The 23,317-nt window shown below is 33.9% G+C and overlaps 3 protein-coding genes across 5 annotated transcripts; all 3 read left to right on the forward strand.

The window, feature by feature from the left end:
* The first annotated feature begins 150 nt into the window (after positions 1–150).
* On the forward strand, positions 151–4,949 carry LOC128183590 (transmembrane protein 258-like). Its single transcript, XM_052852684.1, has 4 exons — positions 151–288; positions 1,896–2,014; positions 2,473–2,606; positions 4,828–4,949. Exons 1-3 carry the CDS (start codon positions 286–288, stop codon positions 2,597–2,599), a joined length of 249 nt encoding a protein of 82 aa, XP_052708644.1. The 5' UTR covers positions 151–285; the 3' UTR covers positions 2,600–2,606; positions 4,828–4,949.
* Positions 4,950–8,805: 3,856 nt separating this feature from the next.
* LOC128184462 (uncharacterized) lies at positions 8,806–13,115 on the forward strand. Of its 3 annotated transcripts, none has more exons than XM_052853950.1 (7): positions 8,806–8,962; positions 10,342–10,560; positions 11,133–11,276; positions 11,480–11,527; positions 12,097–12,250; positions 12,364–12,486; positions 12,575–13,114. In XM_052853950.1, the coding sequence occupies exons 2-7, from the start codon at positions 10,361–10,363 to the stop codon at positions 12,605–12,607; spliced, it is 702 nt and encodes a 233-aa protein (XP_052709910.1). In that variant the 5' UTR covers positions 8,806–8,962; positions 10,342–10,360; the 3' UTR covers positions 12,608–13,114. The 3 variants fall into 3 exon arrangements, with proteins under 3 accessions (XP_052709910.1, XP_052709911.1, XP_052709908.1); XM_052853951.1 differs by having other exon boundaries at positions 8,811–8,955; positions 10,341–10,560; positions 12,575–13,115; XM_052853948.1 differs by lacking the exon at positions 8,806–8,962 and adding an exon at positions 9,101–9,262.
* A 2,422-nt stretch (positions 13,116–15,537) lies between these two features.
* Positions 15,538–22,963, forward strand: LOC128186144 (uncharacterized). Its single transcript, XM_052855880.1, has 7 exons — positions 15,538–15,674; positions 17,225–17,414; positions 17,611–17,754; positions 17,956–18,003; positions 18,447–18,600; positions 19,401–19,523; positions 22,024–22,963. The coding sequence occupies exons 2-7, from the start codon at positions 17,227–17,229 to the stop codon at positions 22,054–22,056; spliced, it is 690 nt and encodes a 229-aa protein (XP_052711840.1). The 5' UTR covers positions 15,538–15,674; positions 17,225–17,226; the 3' UTR covers positions 22,057–22,963.
* Positions 22,964–23,317: the final 354 nt, after the last annotated feature.

Below are 23,317 nucleotides of genomic sequence, written 5' to 3' on the forward strand. Positions count from 1 at the left end.
GGTTCCACTTCTGACGAGAGGAGAGCATGAAATTTATTATATGAAAAAAATTGAAAGATAATTGAGTGAATAAACTACTGCATTTCAAAATATACGCATAGAGGAGTAAAGTTTGACATTTTGCGGAATAACTATGGACACTTCATTTATTGTTTATGTCACTGTAAAAAAATCACCCCCTTTTCAGAATTATATTGAACCAGTCTACTTTCACTTCTTGGACATGCGCAGTCTCTCGCACTTGTTCCACCGGCACTTCCGCTTTTGATCTCCACGATTTTCAACATGGTATTTATTCATTTTTACAATGAAATGCTTGTTAGTTTTGAGGATCGTTTTTTTTAAATTCAAATTTAATTCATTTGATCAGGATTTTGTAATGAATCACTGTGCATTTATTCATAAATGAATCACTGACAACTTGTAACATTTGACTTTGTCCACGTAAGCACTCTGCAGAAAACCGGTACATTGTATCCGATGTTATACACAATGATTTTTATTGATTCTTGATACAACACGAACATTTCAAATAAATTTCATTTGGAAACTAAAGACAAACTTAAAAATAGGCAAGATTTATTCAAAAGACAAATTGTTCTTTTGGTAGAAGGGTGGGGGTGGTCCAAACCATAGCTGCAGGTCTGTTGCTCCCATTTTGAAAGAATTCGGATGGACGACCAAGCCGGAGCTACAGTGCCACCCATTGAAAAAATTGTATATTCATTGCGCACAAAAACTTGCGCTAGTTTTTGACTGATTAACCTTATTTATACGCAAATTTTGTGAAAACAATTAGTACCAATCAATTCTTCTCTGATAGTTTTTAAAACACCATCACCAGCCCCGTAAAGTTGAGTGGTACAGTTTGTTTACAGGTGAAAATGGCGTCTCTCGATCTTGATGTAAATTAAATTGAATGAAAACCTGCAGCTATATCCTAACCAATGCTGGTGTTCAACAATAAAGATCATGGGCATGGTGTAAAAAGCTAATTCTGGATTCTCCAATCTGAAGAGTTAGAGGCTGCAGTGGGGAAATCATGTAATTATAAATTCTATTTGATGAACCTCCAAAGTGGAGGGTCCAGTGGTTTGCCATTGGATACTGCATCTTCACTTAGTAGCATTTTCTCATGAAAAACAAATCGGACACTTGGCTAGTGAAGATGTGGATACTTTTGCCAGATACATATGTAGCTCAGTTAGTAGAGCACCTGACTAGATATTCAGGGAGCCTCGGTTTGAATGCCGATCTGGTCTGTCATTATTCATCCCATCCTGTATTAAGTGTTTCAAAACAGAATACATGTAACTAGATATTTTTCATTCTAGCAAATCAATTTAGTTTGGACACAAAGACATTTGTGATTAATATTGAAATTTTATGCAATAAGTGATGAAAACAGTAATTTGTGAAGACTATAAGAGGGGTGTTGAAAAGCTTTTAAATTGTTGTCAACCTTGTTTCTTTCCAGCTAAGTAATGTCTTGATACATTCAATGTACGAATATGTCACATGTGTTTCTAAATGTTGTGATAAATCATAGAAATGTAACGAGTCATCATTTTATTTGTCTCATTGATCACTTTTGATAAGGAATTGTATTTACAAAGACCAGTGGGAATCAACAACTAGCTGGCACATGTTAATTTGTATCAAACATTTCATGTATCAGCTTTATCAACATGCTCAACAACACAACACAAATATTCTGATTTGAACTTCTAATGCATATTAATCTTTCCGATATTTTTTAATCACTTCATATATTATAGAATAACAATTTTTTTTTCAGGAAAGATTTCATATTTAATAAACTTTGGTATTCTATGTCCATCAATATGGTCTCACATACAGCATTGATTTTGAAATCCTTTAACACTGTGTTGTAGGCAGACATGACAGTGGAGATGATGAGTCGGTACGTCAGTCCCATCAACCCGGCGGTGTTCCCACACCTGACCGTCGTGCTGCTGGGAATCGGCATCTTCTTTATGGCCTGGTTCTTTGTGTATCCTTGTTATGGTTTTAAAGTATAACGAAAGTTAGGTTTTATATAGGTGGAAGGTCAGCTATGTTTTCGGCTTTTACATATGGAGCATATTTAAAAATGTTGTAAAAATGATAAATAACATTAAATAGTGGTTAGTTTCTCAGGCACTTTCATATTGAATTAAATATTGCTGCATTGATTTAATAATTTGATTTTCATTTTGAAGAAACTTACGAATAGTACATGTATTTTTGGCCTAAGAAGTCTAAGAATCGGTTTACATTAACTTGTAGTAAATCTGATTATTTGTCAAAAGGAAAACAAATATTAATGTATTCACGTATTTATAAATGTTTCACATCTTTCATAAGCATGTAGATAATTATGATCAGCAGTCAAGAAATAAGTTGTTACATGTATATAAAAAAGTAAGATATTTTAGAGGTGTATATGTATTTCCTTAACGGATAATTCAGCTATGAAGTAACCTCCAACAAATTCACTCGGGACCTCTCCAAGGAGCTCCTGGTCTCTCTGGTCGCCTCGGTGTTTATGGGCTTTGGTGTGGTCTTCTTATTGCTGTGGGTTGGGATTTATGTATAGCATAAAGGTGAGTCAATTCTCCATCACTTCTCATGTTAGACTATGAAGATTATTGATAAATTCTTTTAGGTAGTGGAGCACTGCCAGATAACTTTTGTGTCAAATGCTGGAACAATAATTAAATTTATTGACATTTTGGAAAAAAAATAACTAAGTTTTTCAACATTTTTAGGTCACCTGAGTCACTCAGGTGACCTATTGCAATTGGTCTTCGTCCGTCGTCGTGCGTTGTGCGTCGTGCGCCGTGCGTCGTGCGTTAACAATTTTACATTTTTAACTTCTTCTTGGAAACTACCAGGCCAATCGTTACCATTTTTGGTGTGAAGCATCTCTATGGTAAGAAGAATCTAAATTGTGAAATTTATGGCTCTACCACCCCTGGGGTGCCACGGGCGGGGCCAAATATGCAAAAAAAGCCAAATTTTCAAAAATCTTCTTCTCTACTTCCACACATGTGAGGAAAAAACTGAATGCATGGTTATGATGTCCATGAGGCCCTCTACCAAAATTGTGAAATTTATGGTCCCTGGGTTAGGGGTTCTGGCTCTAGGGTGGGGCCAATATGGCCATATAGTAAAAATGTATTAAAATCTTAGAAAATCTTCTTCTCTACTCCCATATATATTTGTTAAAAACTAAATGCATGGTTATGATGTCCATGAAGCCCTCTACCTTAATTGTGAAATTCATGACCCCTGGGTCAGGGGTTCAGGCTCTAGGGTGGGGCCAATATGGCCAAATAGTAAAAATGTATTAAATCTTAGAAAGTCTTCTTCTCTACTATCATATATATTTGTTAAAAACTAAATGCATGATAATGATGTCCATGAAGCCCTCAACCTAAATTGTGAAATTCATGACCCCTTTGTTAGGTTTTCATGCTCTAGGGTGGGGCCAATATGGCCATATAGTAAAAATGTATTAAATCTAAGAAAATCTTCTTCTCTACTCTCATATATATTTGTTAAATACTAAATGCATGATTATGATGTCCATGAAGCCCTCTACCTAAATTGTGAAATTCATGACCCCTGGGTCAGGGGTTCAGGCTCTAGGGTGGGGCCAATATGGCCAAATAGTAAAAATATATTAAATCTTAGAAAATCTTCTTCTCTACTCCCATATATATTTGTTAAAAACTAAATGCATGTTTATGATGTCCATGAAGCCCTCTACCTTAATTGTGAAATTCACGACCCCTCGGTCAGGGGTTCAGGCTCTAGGGTGGGGCCGATATTGCCAAATAGTAAAAATGTATTAAATCTTAGAAAATCTTCTTCTCTACTCCTATATATATTTGTTAAAAACTAAATGCATGATTATGATGTCCATGAGGCTCTCTACTAAAATTGTGAAATTCATGACCCCTTTGTTAGGTGTTCATGCTCTAGGGTGGGGCCAATATGGCCAAATAGTAAAAATGTATTAAATCTAAGAAAATCTTCTTCTCTACTCCCACACATGTGGGCAAAAAACTGAATACATGGTTATGATATCCACAATCTCCTTTACCTAAATTGTGAAATTCATGGCCCCTGGGTCAGGGGTTCAGGACATGGGGGGGGGGGGGGGCAATATGGCAATAAAGTGTAAATGCATATAATGTTTAAAAATCTTCTTCTCTATTCTCACACATCTGTATAAAAAAAACGACTAATAATTATGTTTACCAGGAAGTCCTCTACTGAAATTTTAATTTTCATGTCCCCTGGGGTATGGGTTTTGACTCTAGGGCAGGGCCAAAATGGATGTATAGATGTTAATGCATATAACGTTAAAAAATTATTTTCTTTACTCCCACACACCTGAAAGGAAAACTAAATTCATTATTTTGTACACCAGATCTTTTAGTTTTTCACCAAAATTATAGGTTTCAGTTCTTTTTGAATTAAATGTGGTTGTCATTACAAATTTATAATTTTTCTACTCCAGTATGAAACCTAATTAATTAGATGCATATATGAGACTCCATGACAAGTTTGTGTATTGGATATATGCTACTCAGGTGACCGTTAAGGCCAATTGGCCTCTTGTTAAAGATAAATAATTCAAATAGAGATATTTCCCATTTCAAATCTGTTCAAACTCGGCAAAATCCACAGGGATATGGCCCCCGTTCCCTGACAATTTTTGCATAATTACCGGTATATGGAAAAGTTTAAAGCTTTGAATTACTTTTGTCTCTATTTTATTTTTAGTAGTTATATTTTCTATACAATATTTTTCAGATTGAAGAAACTTAATCAGAACACATTTGAATCAACATCCACGCAAGTCATCGTTGTGTCATTATATACATATGTAATAATATATACATATTTTGTTAATAAATTGTTTTATAGTAGTATAATTATTTGTTGTGCTGCTTTTTCTTTGCACTCATGTTCTCACATGAGTGGTTATTTCAACAGAGTTGTGGTTCTTTAAATTGAGAAATTTGTCAATTAACTTTCAAGACATTGCTCTTACTCTGCATATTTGAGGCATCATTTTGACTGTTTTAATGCCTGGCCACCATTTATAGCTGGTCTGTGATGGGTGGCGCCCTTGGAAATATACTTCTCTTTAAACTTCCCAGATTTAATCCATCATTTGATTGGCCCTCAACATGTTCTTCAAAGTGATTAATATGAAAATAATTTCTGATTCATTTGGAGGACCTTGTTATTTAACTTTTTTTCAAATTTGGTGTAAGATGTCTTGCATGACTTATAATAAAATCGTAATTTCAAATTTATTTAGTTGTTTATTGTGTAGAATTTTTGATTTTTATAAAATATTTTTTTTAACTTTTTATTCGACTGGAAATGAAGTGGGGTGGAAAAATGAACGCTTTTAGGATTACTAGTACATGTAACATTTAGCTGGCAATATTTTTAACCCGTTTCCGATAGGATAATATGATCAAATTTGATGACGTTCAATTGTTTTAAAAATGTTTTATTCGGTTTTAAAAATAAATAAATTGCTAGCAGCACATGCATGCTTTTTACACTGAATCAATAATTAAACAGTTGGCATCGTCTCGTGTCTTCGGAGAATAACTCTATGTTGCGAATTAATTATAATAAGATAAGTAAAGATTAGTCTGAAATAGTTATTTTAATTAAACCAACTACCAAAAATGGATGTTTACCATACATATTTATGTGTTATTTAAGCAATAAAATACTTTTTTGGTGGTTCATGCGGGAAACAGGTAGCGATATTGAAGAAAAAATGCATAACCGGGTAATATGTAATTTTTTTTTTAATTTTCATTTTTTTACCCGCATGAATCATCAAAGAAAGCATTTTATTGTTTATATTTGTATTTGGTTAGAGCTAACATTCTGCTCTTTCAAACCAATCCCAGGCAGTCTGCCGAGTAATAAAATGTATATTTACGATATTGTTATACATAACAATATCGTAAATATACATTTTATTACTCGGCAGACTGTATGTTGTTGACCAAACTCTACGTGAGATGAGGACAGTTTTCGGAACAAGATTTCAAGATATAAAGCACATATTTAGAGACAGATTCCACTAAACTCGTGTTTTGTACAAGTTGTTGTAGATGACTTTCATTCTAGTGAGGAGAACAGAGCACAAGGTAGGGTCTCACCACAATCATTGTTATTATGTCTCCGATCAAGTGCGTGCGTGGGCATGTAATTGTAAATCAAAAGAAAGGTACAGAAACACACTTCATTTGAAATAGTATCGATCAATACTTAATTGATTTTATCTTGGTGCTCCATGCACAATATATATTACGTGTATGTCAGTATGGCCTTGCTGACAATTTCCCATCTATGAAAAAATTTGTGCTACGATTTTGCATGCAGGATACATATGATTTATTATTTGGATAATTACATATACATGTAGTTGTGTCATATTTATATCCCCGCTCCGGTCCGAAGTCCTGAGAGTGGGGTACATTGTATACTAGTACTGTTTTACACTTGTCGCAATTTTCTCTGTTTTACTGTTCGCAGATGCTTGACATGTTAGCCTACTCTTTGTTTTAGCACGCCATACGGTAGCATTGTTTTGTTTAGGTGTGTGCGCTAAAATTTATTCGCGCCAATGTATCAGCACTTGCGTTTGCGCTAAAATACGCATGCGCCAAACTTTCTCGTTTTACAGTCACTTATTATTTAGTACTATTTATGAGCATCGAATAATTCAGAAAGTTTGTAACCCTGATGGCAGATGATGAATGTCCTGTAGATTATATACGTGTAGCATTTTTGGTGTTTGCAGAAACTACGAATGTTCTGAAGCATTTTAAAGCAAATTACATGTATCCCATGGTTAAAAATCGAAGAGATCTGGATCTGAAAATTGGGAACCCTGTTCATTAAAAACTTACATTTTATTGGACGTCAAAATTATGCTGGTATAATTATAGAAAGCCAAAAGTGTGTCTATTATTTTTTAAATGATACAATAAAATAAACGAGTTTTAATGTAGATGTATAGTCATAGAGGATGTCGACAACTTTGGCTTTGTGTTGGAATACCTGTATACATACATGTATGTTGTACTTTGCTTTTCAGTCTTTGCTTTTAGGGTGAACTTATTCAGAGCGATGTATTGATAATACATAAAACAAACTCTTTTCCAATATAATTGACCAAAAAATGTAGAGAGGATATATTATGTTGCAAAACATAAAAACCATCGAAAACCCGCCATGCACAATTGATTAATTACGCTTAGTTATGTTTAAAACTATCTTAGGAAAAGATTTATATGTATTAAGATTTAAATTGAAGTGTGCCGGATGGTCAACTAAATAACCATCCGATGTACATGTAGCTCCTAAAAATTTAAGGTATGATTTGTTAAGCTATAAACTATTAATTATAGTAGAGAAAAAATACATAAATTTGACCTTTTTAAAAATCGTCGGTATTTTACTTTACTTTTACAATTTAAAATTGGTCACGGCCATCGGTCCCTTTTAATTGTTTCATTTACAAGATGCAAGTAGTATAGATTTTGCAAAGCATGCATTTTTGACCATTTGATTGCCGTAAATTAATGTTAATCTGTCAAACATTTCGAAGTGTAAGAGACTACTAGACGCACGGAGCACTCGGCTCAATGCTTGACTATCGATCACCGTCTTCTGTGCGGTATAGATTTTTGGAAATACAGGGTGATCCAAAATATCTGATACTGTTTTGAATGCCCATCAAAGTTTAAAAAAAAACAAATTTTATAAAATTTTGTGAAATATACGGTATGAATATGCAAAGAGTACAGTTTTAATTTATGTAGGTTAAGTGCAGTTTGCGGTGCTTTACATAACAGTGCTGGGACATTAAATATTTACATCAAAATAGCAAAATTACATCCTATGGTTTAATTGACGTTTTTTCGTTTTGCAGGTTCAAAAATATAGTTGTTATGACAAGTTTCTATTGCACCCTGTTTTACACTTCTGTTTGGTTCCCCTCTTTCTTTTAATTAGCAGCTCAAATATTTGAGATTTTAAGGTTTTATTTAATAACTTGATCATTTAATAACATGAGTGAAAGATCCCCACCCCAGGTGTACACCAAGCTTAGTTATGAGTAACGCAGCAGTAAGTCACCATCTGGGCTAAGTCCTAAAAGAAATGAAACTTTCTTCAATTTTGTTTCAAACCACACAACCATTCTTGATATGTTTAGGGTTCATTTTTTATGCTTTGATCTACTGTTATTCACAATTATCTTATGTTGGATCTCATTGAAAATACTATTTGCTAACATATTCAGCTTTTTTCAGATGATCAGTCAAAGAAGACAAAATAGAGATCTTGATTTTCCTTGTTGTCTATAGTTGTCCTTAGTTCTACTTTCACTATATAATTAAGCTTGCATGGTGAACTCTTCTTTACGACCCTTCTACTCTATTAAGTTTTATATGTCTGCAAAATCCAGTTCGCCCTAGAACGGATTACAGTTTAAAGTAAACGAGTCTCAAAGTACAATATCTAGATTTTGTAGCCATTCGGTAAAGATGGGGCACTATAAAAAACCCTACCCCAATTTTATGACGTCTTTTCTTCTTTTTAAAGTAGATTTTATCCGTACATTACAAATGATGTAAAATTTAATCCACTGGAGATTAGAATGCTACCTATTAATTTTAACAGTTTATCTCATCAGGTAAGAGTTTTATGAAGTCTTAAAATGGAATCAGCATTTATGGATCACCCTGTACTGTAGTTATTTATAAATGCCAACAAAAGCCGTGACCTGCATTTTTCTCGTCTCCGAAGCGGAAAAAATCAACTCACCTATGGATACGTGGGAGCAACCCCAACTGCACATACTCTTTGGCGACTCCCCGCATTACGGGTTGTGTATACGCCTACGGTACGTGAGTTGAAGAACTATTCAAAATTTATTTATTACAAAATATCTATGCAAAGGGAAGTAACTTCGGTTGTATTAAAGTATTGCGAGACCTACCAACGATAACTATGAATTTAAACCGAGTACTGGATATTCAACCTCTGATAGAAAAAAATCGAAAGATATGGATATCATTTAGGTGCTGTCACACGATGCGAACATTCATCAGAAAATCGCATCGTGTGGCCGTACCTTTTAATTCTCGTAGCAGTACCATATAGGTTCCTAATATATACGTGGATTAGTTTCATGTCGAGTTAAGTATGTTTTTTAAAAGTATATTTGAAAACCCTGTTGCATTTTAAAAGTAAACAAAAAATGTATCCATACCTGTTTGTGATATTAATTTTCATAGCTTAATTAATGATAATTAATTTAAGTTTCAAATCAAGCTAAAATAGAAAAAAATGTATATGCAATTAATGTACATGTAGGTGTATTTGTTTACGCATAAACGTCGGAACCAGGGGAGGGGGGCTAGGGTGGGCTTAGCCCCCCCCCCTACTTTTTTTTTTTTTTTTTTTTTTACAAAGTTAGACCTTACCATTTGGCACATAGCATCATAGAGGGTTCAGCCCCCCCCCCCCCTTCAACTTTTTCTCGCAGCAAACATACAGACCCTGAAACGTGCTACTACACCAGTTGCAAGGTTCGGTTCGTTACGCTTTGTGAACGGTACGTTTCGTTTTGTAAACGGTACGGTTCGTTTCTTGCACAGAACGGTACGGTTCGTTTTAGAGGTTTAGTAGCACGTTTCAGGGTCTGTAATTGTTCTTAAATTTACCCTTTTTTTGGACCATTAGGCCCCCCCCCCCCCCCCACGGATTAGGATATTCATGATTTGGGAATTAGGTTTTGTCAAGATTTCTGAGGATTAGTCTACCCCCCCCCCCCCCCCCCCCACCCACACACTCTCAATTTGCTTCAGACACCACTGTTACGGATATTCTGTCAAGCAGTAGTCCAATATCATGATCGATTATAAATCATCTGTTATTTCACGGATATGTTAATTTTTAAAAGTTTACAGCGAATATATATTAAATTATTAGATATAACGTGATCTTTTTATTTTATTGTTTTTGGTCTCTTTTACTACTTTCCTTTATCGAGCAAAACCAATGGCTTTATGTAGAATATGTTTTTGTTAAAAAATGGAAATGATATTCGTTTACAAAATCTTACATATATACATGTATGTAATCCTAAATTATGAATAGAAGTGGGGTACGTGATTCTCTCAGAAAATATAATAGATAGAACCTTTTTTCCATTTTTGGCTATAAATTAATTTAAAAAGTATAAAGCGCTTGTACTAGTGCACCATTTTCTTTCTACAGTTGATCACATCTATATAACATGGACTTCACTCCAATAACAACACAGCAGCCATTACCAATTGGACAGAAAGATGGACATGTCCAACCAACAGAACTCCTGAGGCGTGGCCCGGTGTCCGTGCGGAATGCCACTGAATCAGAAGAAGACAGGGAGTTCATAGGAAAGTTGGTGATTGAGGCGTTTGAACGAAAAGTCGTTCATGCTACCAGTCGAGCAAGGTATGATCTGTCTCTTTTTCTTTTTCGGGCGAAAATAAATTTCTTTTTCGAAATTAATTTTTTTTTTATATATTTGAAGTATTTTGTAGAATAAGGTTTGTTCCCACCACAATTTGTCCTGAAGTTGGGACATCTTTGTCATTGGTGCCTCCATTTTTGCATTACAATAAATCAGTCGATTTAAATGTACATGTATCAACAAACCTTTCAGAGGTGTGGAGGATGGCATACGTTAGCTCCCAGTAGATAAAATAATGGTCAACTCGGATGGTTTAATCTATATTATACTTAATTTTACTAAACTTTATATTTTTAAAATTTAGTTCAATGGCCCAAACACCAGAGCTGTAAAACTGAATTCTGTCTTTATTTTCTTTCATCTATAGACTTTTTGTAAAATTAAGTGAAATCTGAATCAAAAGTACGCTCGTCTAAATATTGAGGCCAGTAGCAAGGTCCTTTTATTGAGACACAGAGTCCAAAATATCTTGCATTTGTCTACACGGGCCAATTTTTTATACATTTTTTTTTATAGCCGTAGCCATATGTTTTAATTAACCCTGATTTTACAGTTTACCCGCGATGAATACTATATATTCCAACCACATGAGAGGGAGGCCTCCACTGTTTTATGAAAGACACTTCATTGCCGAATATAACGGAGAGAGGGCTGGTACTTGTGTTTTACATTACCATGGAGACGCGGAACTTTTCCCGTCAGTATCAAACATTGACTAAGTTTTATATAGACCGGTTCTATACAAAGCATCTTAGTAGCTAAAAATATATAATATCTTATATAAACGCAATAACGTTTGTCCAATTTGGAAACTAAAAAGAATTACGGTTGAATTTATCGTTGCATTCTAAATGGAGTACTGTTCTATTATACATACTTGTACATATTTATCATTAAAAGGGATAGAAGTGAAGATATACCGCCACTCAGCTGTTGTGATCTGTGTGGGTAAGTAACTGCAATCCCTATTCTTTTTAGCTCACCCGAGCCAAAGGTTCTGGTCAAAATGCGTCCAGTGCAATGCCTGGCGTCGTTTCGCGAGTTAATCGTTTCATATTTCCTATTTTCACTCATTATCTCCCCTTCACCCCTCTTCCTGCAACCACCCCTTAACTAGGGCCTGCTACAAACAGAGAAATTAAAATTCTGAATTGAATATATTTCTGTACATGTACATACCTATTTTCGGATTACCTTTCTTTGTGAAAGGAACGATTGTATCATCAATTCAGATGGATGAGGCCCATTATTATAAGTGTCCGTAACTATATATCATGCTAGAATCACAAACATAATTCTGTGGCAGATGAGCAGGTAGTAAAAGTCAAATGGTCACCAGAAGGAATCTTGTGATTAATGTACGGAATTGTCTTCACATAAATAAAAATTCAACATTGAATGGTTGTGATTTTAATGAATTGGCTAAAGTTTGGTTAATATTTGTAACGAGACTAGCAGTCGCAACCTTTTTGTTTTTCAATAGCAACCCATTCTTACATTGTGTTCTATGATTGTAGCCTTTGGCTTTTACAACTGGGAACCCCGAAAGATTATCCAGCCGGAAAATGTTATCTGGATCCTATATGTGTAGACGAGAAATTCAGAGGAAAGGGCATAGGAAAAGTTCTATTAGACATGGCTGAAATAGACGCCAAGAAAAGGGGATGCAAGGTACATGTACATGTTATTATGTTTTAATTGGCAATATGTATTGGATGATAAATTGTCTACGGATATTGATTCCATACAGTTTGTTTCGATGCGTTTGTGTTTGTATCCTTCAGGTTATCTATCTGTTGGTAGCTACAACTAACCGAGCCCAACACTTGTATGAAAGACAGGGATACCATGTCATAGAGAAAAAATCTCTATGCTGCTGTGGGTACTGGTGCATGACCGGAGAAAGGGTAAGTACATTATGTACTCGATGAAGCCATGGTCATACCATATCACATTGATAGAATTTTAACAATCAATTATTGTGTTTATCGGTAGGAGTTTGCTCGAATGGACAAAGTTCTGGATTAGCTGGTACAGCATGTACAAACCAAGATGGGGATTCTTAATGCAAAGAACAGTTTGTATAGACGCAGCCATTATACATGTACATGGCTCATCTCATGATGTAGATCTAAAATTTGTTAATTTCCTTTGCTTGTTTGCATGACAACACACAAGTCATGAAAGTGTTTTTAATATCACAAGACAAAATGGAAAGCTTTAAAATTATAGATATTACAATTTTAGAACAAATAAATGAAGAGAAATATGAAAAATACTTAGTACATGGATTATTAATGTTTTATATTGTGTTTTTTTTTTCAAGAAAATATTTCAATATTTTTTTTTTTTACTTTTTGAAAATTAAATTATTATTTAAACAGGTGCATGTATAAATTTATTTATCTAAATGTTACTTTTTTTGTACAATTTTTAAACTGTGCATGTATATTGTTCTGTAAAAAAAAATTCAACATGGATACTCCATGTTTTCAGAGTTGTTGTACAGGTAAATAAAAAAATAAATAACGCTTTTTTGAAATTTTGATTTTTCACAACAATCCTTTGTAAACTTTAATTTTAGTAATGCACACCTTGCAGAAATGTTTCTACCTGACGCTTCAAACCCGCAGATAGAATAACATTTATCGATGTATTCTGTATGACTTGAGACACCGTTGTTTCTGTGTGATTTGAGATATACCGATATATCCAGATGCCATTTTATAATCCAACACTGTTCTACTTCGATCTAAATTAATCAAACTTTTCCAAATGTACATGTAGCTCAGGCAATCTCATCACTGAGACACTGACCATAAATTGGAACCTTCCAGCCAAACTGAAGAATAGTCATATCCAAGGTTACAATGAAAGGGAAATTACGGAGTCTTAATTTAATGATCATACATTGCACATACATGTACATGTATATTTAATTTGTTATTGTTCAAAGCGTAAACAACTGCATAAATCGCCTATCATAAATATATATGAGAAGTGCTTCATGTCTTCCCGTGATTGACACTGCAGTGACGCAATCTCTGGTTAAAATTCTTATTCCTACAATAGCGCTAAACAATCAAGATTCACATTCCGGATAGCTCAAAGCGCTTTGTGCAGTTGTACAAATATATACTCTTATGATTATAATTCCGTATACAATTTTCAGTTTTAATCATTCCAAATAATTTAGCCTGAATGTCTTGATGACGGATACAGTACCGATCAGACCCAACCTAACAGAAAGTAAACCCCAACCAAACCCTGGGTTTGCTCTGGGTTTACTCCGGGTTTACTAGAGTGGACCCAGAACCCAAAGTAAACCCAGAGTGGACACAGAGAGTAAACCCAGTCAGAAGTATACCCCTGAAAATAGACGCTACCTGTGTATTCGGAATATACAAGGGGCAGGAATAACAGGCAGTAGGATGCTAAGATAAAGGACGGGTCTGCTTTATACTTTAGTTGCGTACAGTTGACATCAAAAGCATTTCCAAGTAAATCCAAAGTAAACCTAGAGTAAACCCAAAGTAAACCCCGAGTGGACCCAAATTTTTAAAAAGTAAAACCAGAGTAAACCCAAAGTTAACCCCAAATGTAAACCCGGGGTTTAGTTGGGGTTCACTCTGGTGTTACATGTAGGTTGGGTCTGATCGGTACTGTACATTCTTTACAGAGTATTTTACTAATACGAGGGTTGTCCCAAAATAGCGTAGACAAGTGGCGTTATTCAGTTAATCGAAGACAAAGGAAGATTAAATTTGTGCCACAAAGGGTTCAAGAAATTTGCATTCAAATAATGTTTTAAAATCAAATATTGTTGAAGATTAAATTAGTGAAATGAAAGCATGTTAGATTAGAAATTCGACATGCGGCGCAATGTCAAAAACAAAAAGTTAAAATCAACATAATGAAAAGAAAATTGCGAGGAAAAGTACTTTTCGAATGAAAAAATTCAAATAAAACATACATAGATATTTGATAATAATTCTATTATTTACTCAAAAAATGTTTTGGCTATAACAAAACTTTTAAATATTTTATAGCGCATTTTGTGACAAGTTGAAAAGTTAACTCGTAATAAAATGACGATGCCAGCGTTTAAGGCGGCGCAGCAGTAACTGAAACAATTTTGTAAAGACCATGAAATAAATCCTAAGCGGCTTTGGAAGTAAATTAAATTAACAAAATCGATTAAAAATGCGTTTTGTGAATAAGTAGTTAAACAACATTAAAAATATTTGAACAAGTATGATAAAAATGAGTGGAAAAAAGAAACCCCGAACGATATCAATGGACTTCAAAATGCTGAACGATACATTTCGGCAATACGGACGCTAGACAAAAGTAATACAGGTAAGTTTGGAGCCGACAGATCGATTGTACTAAGAAAATATTTAAAAAACAAAAAACAAAACTAGAAATATATGTTGAATGTGCACTCAGGTTACTTGTTCAAAGGTAATATTTTTTCTGAAACATTTTCGGAATTAAAACGTAAATGTTGTCGTAAACGATGTGGAGGGTTTAGCAACAACGTAAACAAAAAAAATGGTAAAACTGGAAATTTTCGACGTCGCACATTGCGCCGCCTGACAAAACTTGCTGTTACTAATTATTCATTTTCTCGAGATATAAATAAAATACAGATTTGAATTTTTCAGTATTGTTTGCCAAAGGGTCATTGAAGAAAACATAGAAATAATGAAATTGCAGTGAACAGATTATAAATTATGTGTCCTGTCTACGCTATTTTGGGACAACCCTCGTACATGAACTTTGAAAATGAACTAAATTGAAATTGAATTAGTACCAAATTTTTTTTTTATTCATCATTAAATTATTCAAATCAGATCAACGAAGCTAGCCCAACGAAGAGTTTAGTCATATTAAACTTTTTATTTGGAACCAACTGACATATAAAACATAGTCGGTTTAGCAATCAATTCGGAGAAAAAAGGTTCGATCGTTTGGTTTCTACATTTAGTCAACATGTATTGCGAAAGCTACTGGTCAAAATGTAAACAAACCCGGGAACAAATGGTGTCTTGACTCGAGCGGTAGCTACATAACTGCTATTGGATTTACAAAGGTTTGTAACTTTGTATACAGGTACATGTACTTGCTTCGAGCTCATTATTTAATTAAATTTCAATGACGAAATCGTTAAATAAAATTATATAGTTTGTACGTGTCAGTTTCACTTAGTAAAAAACCGAAGCATGGTCAGCAGCTTGTCTCCACTCGGCCCATATAGTACATGTACCTGCCCGTTTGCTTTAAATTACATGATTCAGTTAGACACAATGTAAGTGTCATTGCGATATATATTAAAATATTAGATGCCGACCGATTTGAATTCTTCATAAGGCATATAAAACATGTTGCATGTATAAAAGTTCTTTGGAGTCGCATATAGCAATTTATGAATAATTGTAATAAAATATGTTAGCCCACACACGTATGATCTGTAATATTTACATAATCGCCGTGGTCTTGGTTTATAACAAAACAAGATGATTTCACATGCAGTCAGCAGATTTTGACTTTTTTACATGTACACCAAACAACCCTCACGGAGTACTAGCGGAGTACTAGATATTCCCCTCGATCATTAAACACTTAAACGTCCTCGTGTTTAGAAACACTGGTCGTAAATTTAAACTTTGTCGAACTGTTCCGAATCTGAAACTTGATCGAAGTAAAGTTTAAAATGCAAGAAGAAGATAAAACTAAGAGCTGTGTTTGCTAAAAAAAAAAATGAACTTATAATAAAAGCGATTCAGTTACTTATATATATATATATATATATATATATATATATATATATATATATATATATATATATATATATATATATATATATATATATATATATATATATATATATATATATATATATATATATATATATATATATATATATATATATACACACACGTTTGTACTCGTAATGGCCGTGTATAGTTTAACTTATTATTAACAATAAATAACTAGAAATAACAGTGGCAACTTAAATGCTGATCTCTTCTCACAACAACTTATTGAGGGGTGCTATGTCAAAATTGTCCTTTAGAAGCGGAAGACTCTGAGCACGACTTTTTAAATTGTCCATTCTATGCCCCACAAAGGCAGTCTTTATTTAAGTAAATGAATGACAATATCATAACAATTACCATTAAGAATCTACTTTCTGGAAGTGAAAAACTATCATTACAAAATAACTTACTGCTATAAACTATACAAACAGATTCAGGTAAGCCATGTATAAACTTGTATACACCGTACACTGGTATGCAACTTGTATCGAAATGGGTAACTTTTCACTATTTTATAATAATTATTTTTTATAAAATAAATATAAAAATAAAACTTTTATAAAAATGGGGGGAGGGGGGGGGGGGGGCGGGCAGATTTTGTTCAAATATACTGTGCAGCGTGTACATATATGTAATCGTAAAAAGCACCCTTGTAAATGAAACAGTTTTTAAACTGGATGGAATATTTTCGTTTAAGTATTTGTTATTACTTTTATATTTTCCTTAAACACAGATTATTATTTCTTCCAAACTTGTAGCTTATTTAATTCTGTTACTGTTTTGGTAATGATTCTATTGATCGACTGTAGTTAATTTTTTTTAGTGATGGACAACACTGCCGTCACAACACAGCAACCGTCACCAGGCGGACAGACACCGCCAAAACAACTCCATAGCAGTGGACCGGTCTCCGTGCGAAATGCCACCGAATCAACGGAAGACAGAGAGTTCTTGGGAAGGGTAGTGATCGACGGGTTTGAAGGGAAATATATCCATGCTACAAACCGAGAAAGGTTTATCATCCGAATATCGTTTGATGTGTTGCTAGAAAACGCACATTTCAAAGTTATTCAAAAAAAATTAATTTAGACAATCTTAAGTAATTCTGTAATTATAAGGTTTGCAATCTATTTAAATTGATCGTTACATTAGTTCATTGTGGAGAAATATGATAAGCATGCGTACTTAAAAATCAAATGTCATCCTCAGCTTACCAGCAATGCAAACTATGTTTGCAAACCACATGAGAGGGAGACCTCCATTGTTTTATGAAAGACATTTCATCGCAGAATACAACGGGGAGAAAGCTGGTGCAATTGTATTACGTTACCACGGAGATTCGGAACTTTTCCCGTAAGTATCAAAACATGCATTTACGTCCAGTCAATCACAGTATCTCTGCATGTGGTATGGAGAGTATAGAGTATTTGATAAAGGAAATGTCAATTAGTGTAATTATTCAAAAGATTAGGAAAGAAGATTTGTTATTGATTTTGCGTCTCAACAACAGTTACTGTTTGTAAACATGATTTTGATTTTATTATATTTTTTAAGAGGGAGAGAGGAAGACCTGCCGCCTGTAGGGTGTTGTAATACGTGCGGGTAAGTCTATCATGATGCACAAAATCATCTCTTTATCATTGATTTTAGATACCTGCAAAAAAAGTCCCCCCCCCCCCCCCACCAAAAAAACCCCACAAAAAACCTATATGATCAAATGATCACTTCGAATTCGAAGAAATACAAACCATCTTCAAGTTGGCAAAACTTTAGAATATGTATGATATCGTGAAATGCTTCTTTCAATATTAACCTCATATTCATAATCATCCAAACCCTCTTCTGCACAAACAGTGAGGATCTTGGACAGCAGTACTCATTGATTGTGACAAGATTTCAAAAGTTGTTTTTTTAACAGTGCATAAAAAATGACAAACTCTGTTTTCTATGCACGTTGCGTAAAACTTTAATAGTATGTCAATGATTATGTAATAACATATTTTACTTTTATTTAAAGTATTTAAAATGTTGATTTGCGATTTTAGAATTATCCTATTAGAGATGGCAGTGCCTACCGATACTCCACCTGGAAAATGTTTAATAGATATGATTTGTGTTGACACGAAATTCAGAGGTAAAGGCATTGGGAAAGTCCTATTAGACATGGCTGATATGGACGCTAAGAAAAGAGGATGTAAGGTACGATTTTGAAAAAAGTTTGTTGTGTAAATTTTCTTTATGCAATCAATTATTCTGTTATTTAACCGCACATTTATTGAAATATATATATATATATATATATATATATATATATATATATATATATATATATATATATATATATATATATATATATATATATATATATATATTTATATAGTAACATCTACCATGTATAATATCCTCTTTTTCTTACGGAAAAATATAGTCAATTCATAGCTCTATAGAAACAGCCAAACTGAAATTTACACGCCCCATTTATCGATTGGTCGAAACCTACAGCGGCTGAAAGTGACAGAACTGAAATTGACACGCCTTGTTTATCGATTGGTCTGAATCTACAGCGACCTTAGTAAACTCACGGACTGCACGAAATAATCATGACAATGCCAGACTCAAAGTCTCACTAGAGACGATTGGCTGTTTCATTTAGCTAACGTACTTATGTACATTAACAGTAATTTAGTAAATTTTACTAGCTTTTCATAATCAATTTATTAATTAGTTAAAGAAAGATGAAAATATAAACAATAAAATGCTTTCTTTGATGATTCATGCGGGTTATGAAGGTAGCGATCATTGCAGGAAAAATTAACATAACCCGCGTTAGCGGGTAATGTATTTTTCCTGCAATGTCGCTACCTTCATATCCCGAATGAATCACCAAAGAAAGCATTTCATTGTTTAAATATCTCCAGATTTGTAAAGATATCCTCTTCTTTTTGTAGTTATTCATTCACATCACTCGTTTATGTTATGTGACTTTGTGTGTTCTTCAGGAGATCTTTCTGTGGGTATCTTCAACCAACCGGGCTAAACACTTGTACGAAAGGCAGGGATATACTTACAAAAACAAGCGAACTTTGTGTTGTTGTGGCATGTGGTGCGGAACCGGAGAAAGGGTGAGTTGAATTTGAAGCCTCGTAGCCAGCAATGTAGTAAAATATATTGTTATACTTTCATGTTAAATACTGAAATCTGATTGGTTAAGACGCAGTTCATAATATATAAATAGTGCCTGTTTGGGAGGGTAACAGTTGAAATTGACACCCCGAGAAAACCATTGTCAACCGACGCGAAGCGGAGGTTGACAATGGTTTTCGAGGGGTGTTAATTTTAACTGTTATCCTCCAAAACAGGCACTATTTATTTTGTTATACTGAATGTCTTTTTTAAAAATTTTTAGAAAATTTGACTGCTTTTATATAGGAATAACGTGAATTCTACAGCGAACCGTACGCACATAATTTTCGCGCATGTAACAATTTTTAATGTTACCCGTTGTTAAGTGTGTTGCTAACGCTGAGGGTAATAGAAAATATTATGAACTGCGTCTTAACCAATCAGAGTTCAGTATTTAACATGAAAGTATAACAATCTTTTCTATTACCCTCAGCGTTAGCAACGCACTTAGCAACGGGTAACATTAAAAATTGTTACATGCGCGAAAATTATGCGCGTATGGTTCGCCGTAGAATTCACGTTATTCCTATATGAAAGCAGTAAAATTTTCTTTAAAATTAAGACATTCAGTATAACAAAATAAATAGTGCCTGTTTGGGAGGATAACAGTTGAAATTGACACCCATCGAATATTTACATAATCGCCGTGGTCTTGGTTTATAACAAAACAAGATGATTTCACATGCAGTCAGCAGATTTTGACTTTTTTACATGTACACCAAACAACCCTCACGGAGTACTAGCGGAGTACTAGATATTCCCCTCGATCATTAAACACTTAAACGTCCTCGTGTTTAGAAACACTGGTCGTAAATTTAAACTTTGTCGAACTGTTCCGAATCTGAAACTTGATCGAAGTAAAGTTTAAAATGCAAGAAGAAGATAAAACTAAGAGCTGTGTTTGCTAAAAAAAAAAATGAACTTATAATAAAAGCGATTCAGTTACTTATATATATATATATATATATATATATATATATATATATATATATATATATATATATATATATATATATATATATATATATATATATATATATATATATATATATATATATATATATATACACACACGTTTGTACTCGTAATGGCCGTGTATAGTTTAACTTATTATTAACAATAAATAACTAGAAATAACAGTGGCAACTTAAATGCTGATCTCTTCTCACAACAACTTATTGAGGGGTGCTATGTCAAAATTGTCCTTTAGAAGCGGAAGACTCTGAGCACGACTTTTTAAATTGTCCATTCTATGCCCCACAAAGGCAGTCTTTATTTAAGTAAATGAATGACAATATCATAACAATTACCATTAAGAATCTACTTTCTGGAAGTGAAAAACTATCATTACAAAATAACTTACTGCTATAAACTATACAAACAGATTCAGGTAAGCCATGTATAAACTTGTATACACCGTACACTGGTATGCAACTTGTATCGAAATGGGTAACTTTTCACTATTTTATAATAATTATTTTTTATAAAATAAATATAAAAATAAAACTTTTATAAAAATGGGGGGAGGGGGGGGGGGGGGGGCGGGCAGATTTTGTTCAAATATACTGTGCAGCGTGTACATATATGTAATCGTAAAAAGCACCCTTGTAAATGAAACAGTTTTTAAACTGGATGGAATATTTTCGTTTAAGTATTTGTTATTACTTTTATATTTTCCTTAAACACAGATTATTATTTCTTCCAAACTTGTAGCTTATTTAATTCTGTTACTGTTTTGGTAATGATTCTATTGATCGACTGTAGTTAATTTTTTTTAGTGATGGACAACACTGCCGTCACAACACAGCAACCGTCACCAGGCGGACAGACACCGCCAAAACAACTCCATAGCAGTGGACCGGTCTCCGTGCGTTTTTTAATTTTCGTTTTTGTTAATTTTCGCGCATGTAACAATTTTTAATGTTACCCGTTGTTAAGTGTGTTGCTAACGCTGAGGGTAATAGAAAATATTATGAACTGCGTCTTAACCAATCAGAGTTCAGTATTTAACATGAAAGTATAACAATCTTTTCTATTACCCTCAGCGTTAGCAACGCACTTAGCAACGGGTAACATTAAAAATTGTTACATGCGCGAAAATTATGCGCGTATGGTTCGCCGTAGAATTCACGTTATTCCTATATGAAAGCAGTAAAATTTTCTTTAAAATTAAGACATTCAGTATAACAAAATAAATAGTGCCTGTTTGGGAGGATAACAGTTGAAATTGACACCCATCGAAAACCATTGTCAACCTCCGCTTCGCGTCGGTTGACAATGGTTTTCTCGGGGTGTCAATTTCAACTGTTACCCTCCCAAACAGGCACTACTAGTATTTATATAATCAACCTGTAATATCCTTGGCATGTATTTTGTAGAATTGTAGATTTCATAATGAATATAAAAATGAACATTAACGCTATGTCTTTTTTTGGATAGGAAATTGTACGCATGGAAAAAGTGCTGGAGTAGACGAATAGATGAGCTCGAGTTGAGGAAAAGGACTTTAAGCTTCTACAAAAGCCCCTACAATAACACTCATATCACATAAAGATGTCTGTTACAATATTTTTATGAATTTTTTTTTATATCAACTTGCAAGGATTTCTTTGCAAGAATTTACTCAATTTATACATTACATTTTATGAAGTTTACAATTTGATCATTGTGTTGAGTGTGGCTAATAGAAATATTCCCCTAGAATTGTCTCTGTAGTTAGTGGTAACCAGGGACGCATCTTCGTCCCTTGATGAACTTCATGCATATATATTTACATCTACCAAGCATAATTTCCTCTATTTCTTACGGAAACTTATAGTCAATTCATAGCGCTAAAGAAACTGCCAGACTGAAATCTACACGCCCTTATTTATCGATTGGTCGAAATCTACAGCGGCTGAAAGTGACAGGACTGAAATTGACACGCCCTGTTTATCGATTGGTCTGAACCTACAGCGACCTTAGTAAAATCCCGGACTGCACGAAATAATCATGACGGTGCAAGACTCAAAGTCTCACAAAAGACGATATGGCTGTTTCTTTTAGCTTACGTACTTTTGTACATTAACAGTAATTTAGTGAATTTTACTAACTTTTCATAATCAGTTTATTAAATAGTTAAAGAAAGATGTTTATATAAAGTAAACGCTAACGCAGGTTATGTATTTTCCCTGCAATGTCGCTACCTTCATATCCCGAATGAATCACCAAAGAAAGCATTTTATTTTTTAAATCAACATGATCGATCTGTTTTTACGTCTCTGATTTATGATATCTTTTTTTTTATCATTTTATCTTGCAAATGTTTTTTGGCGAGATTTTTCTACATGTGAAATTAAATATTTGTATTAATCAAATAAAAATCAAACAAACACGTACATTTTTGTAATGTATTTGTGAATATTTTAGATTTGACACTCTGCTTGGTATTTTTAGCTCACCAAGACGAAGTCGGTGGAGGCTTATGCTATGCCCTCGGGGCATTGGCGTCGGTGTCCGGAACTGGTTAAAATTTTTGTTGCAGGTCCTGTATATAAGTTATTAATTGTCCTACCGTCACTAAACTTGCATGGATGATGCATCTGGACATACTTATGGATTTCAAAGACTTGGATGCTGAATCTAGGCCATCATTGTAGAAAAAATTACATAACCCGCGCTATAACGCGCTAACGCGTGTTCTGTATCATTCTTCTGCAATGTCGCCACCTTCATACCCCGCATGAATCACGAA

The sequence above is a fragment of the Crassostrea angulata genome, chromosome 5, assembly GCF_025612915.1.
Source record: "Crassostrea angulata isolate pt1a10 chromosome 5, ASM2561291v2, whole genome shotgun sequence".
NCBI classification, from domain to species: Eukaryota; Metazoa; Mollusca; class Bivalvia; order Ostreida; family Ostreidae; genus Magallana; species Magallana angulata.

What these genes read in the sequence shown, in the direction of transcription:
- LOC128183590 (XM_052852684.1), top strand. An exon ending in TTTATGGCCTGGTTCTTTGT is followed by an intron (nt 2,015 to 2,472) that starts GTATCCTTGTTA and finishes CGGATAATTCAG; the next exon opens with CTATGAAGTAACCTCCAACA.
- LOC128184462 (XM_052853950.1), top strand. Translation starts at nt 10,361, where the DNA reads ATGGACTTCACTCCAATAACAACACAGCAGCCATTACCAATTGGACAG. An exon ending in AGCTGTTGTGATCTGTGTGG is followed by an intron (nt 11,528 to 12,096) that starts GTAAGTAACTGC and finishes CTATGATTGTAG; the next exon opens with CCTTTGGCTTTTACAACTGG. An exon ending in CCAAGAAAAGGGGATGCAAG is followed by an intron (nt 12,251 to 12,363) that starts GTACATGTACAT and finishes TGTATCCTTCAG; the next exon opens with GTTATCTATCTGTTGGTAGC.
- LOC128186144 (XM_052855880.1), top strand. Translation starts at nt 17,227, where the DNA reads ATGGACAACACTGCCGTCACAACACAGCAACCGTCACCAGGCGGACAG. An exon ending in GGAGATTCGGAACTTTTCCC is followed by an intron (nt 17,755 to 17,955) that starts GTAAGTATCAAA and finishes ATATTTTTTAAG; the next exon opens with AGGGAGAGAGGAAGACCTGC. An exon ending in CTAAGAAAAGAGGATGTAAG is followed by an intron (nt 18,601 to 19,400) that starts GTACGATTTTGA and finishes TGTGTTCTTCAG; the next exon opens with GAGATCTTTCTGTGGGTATC.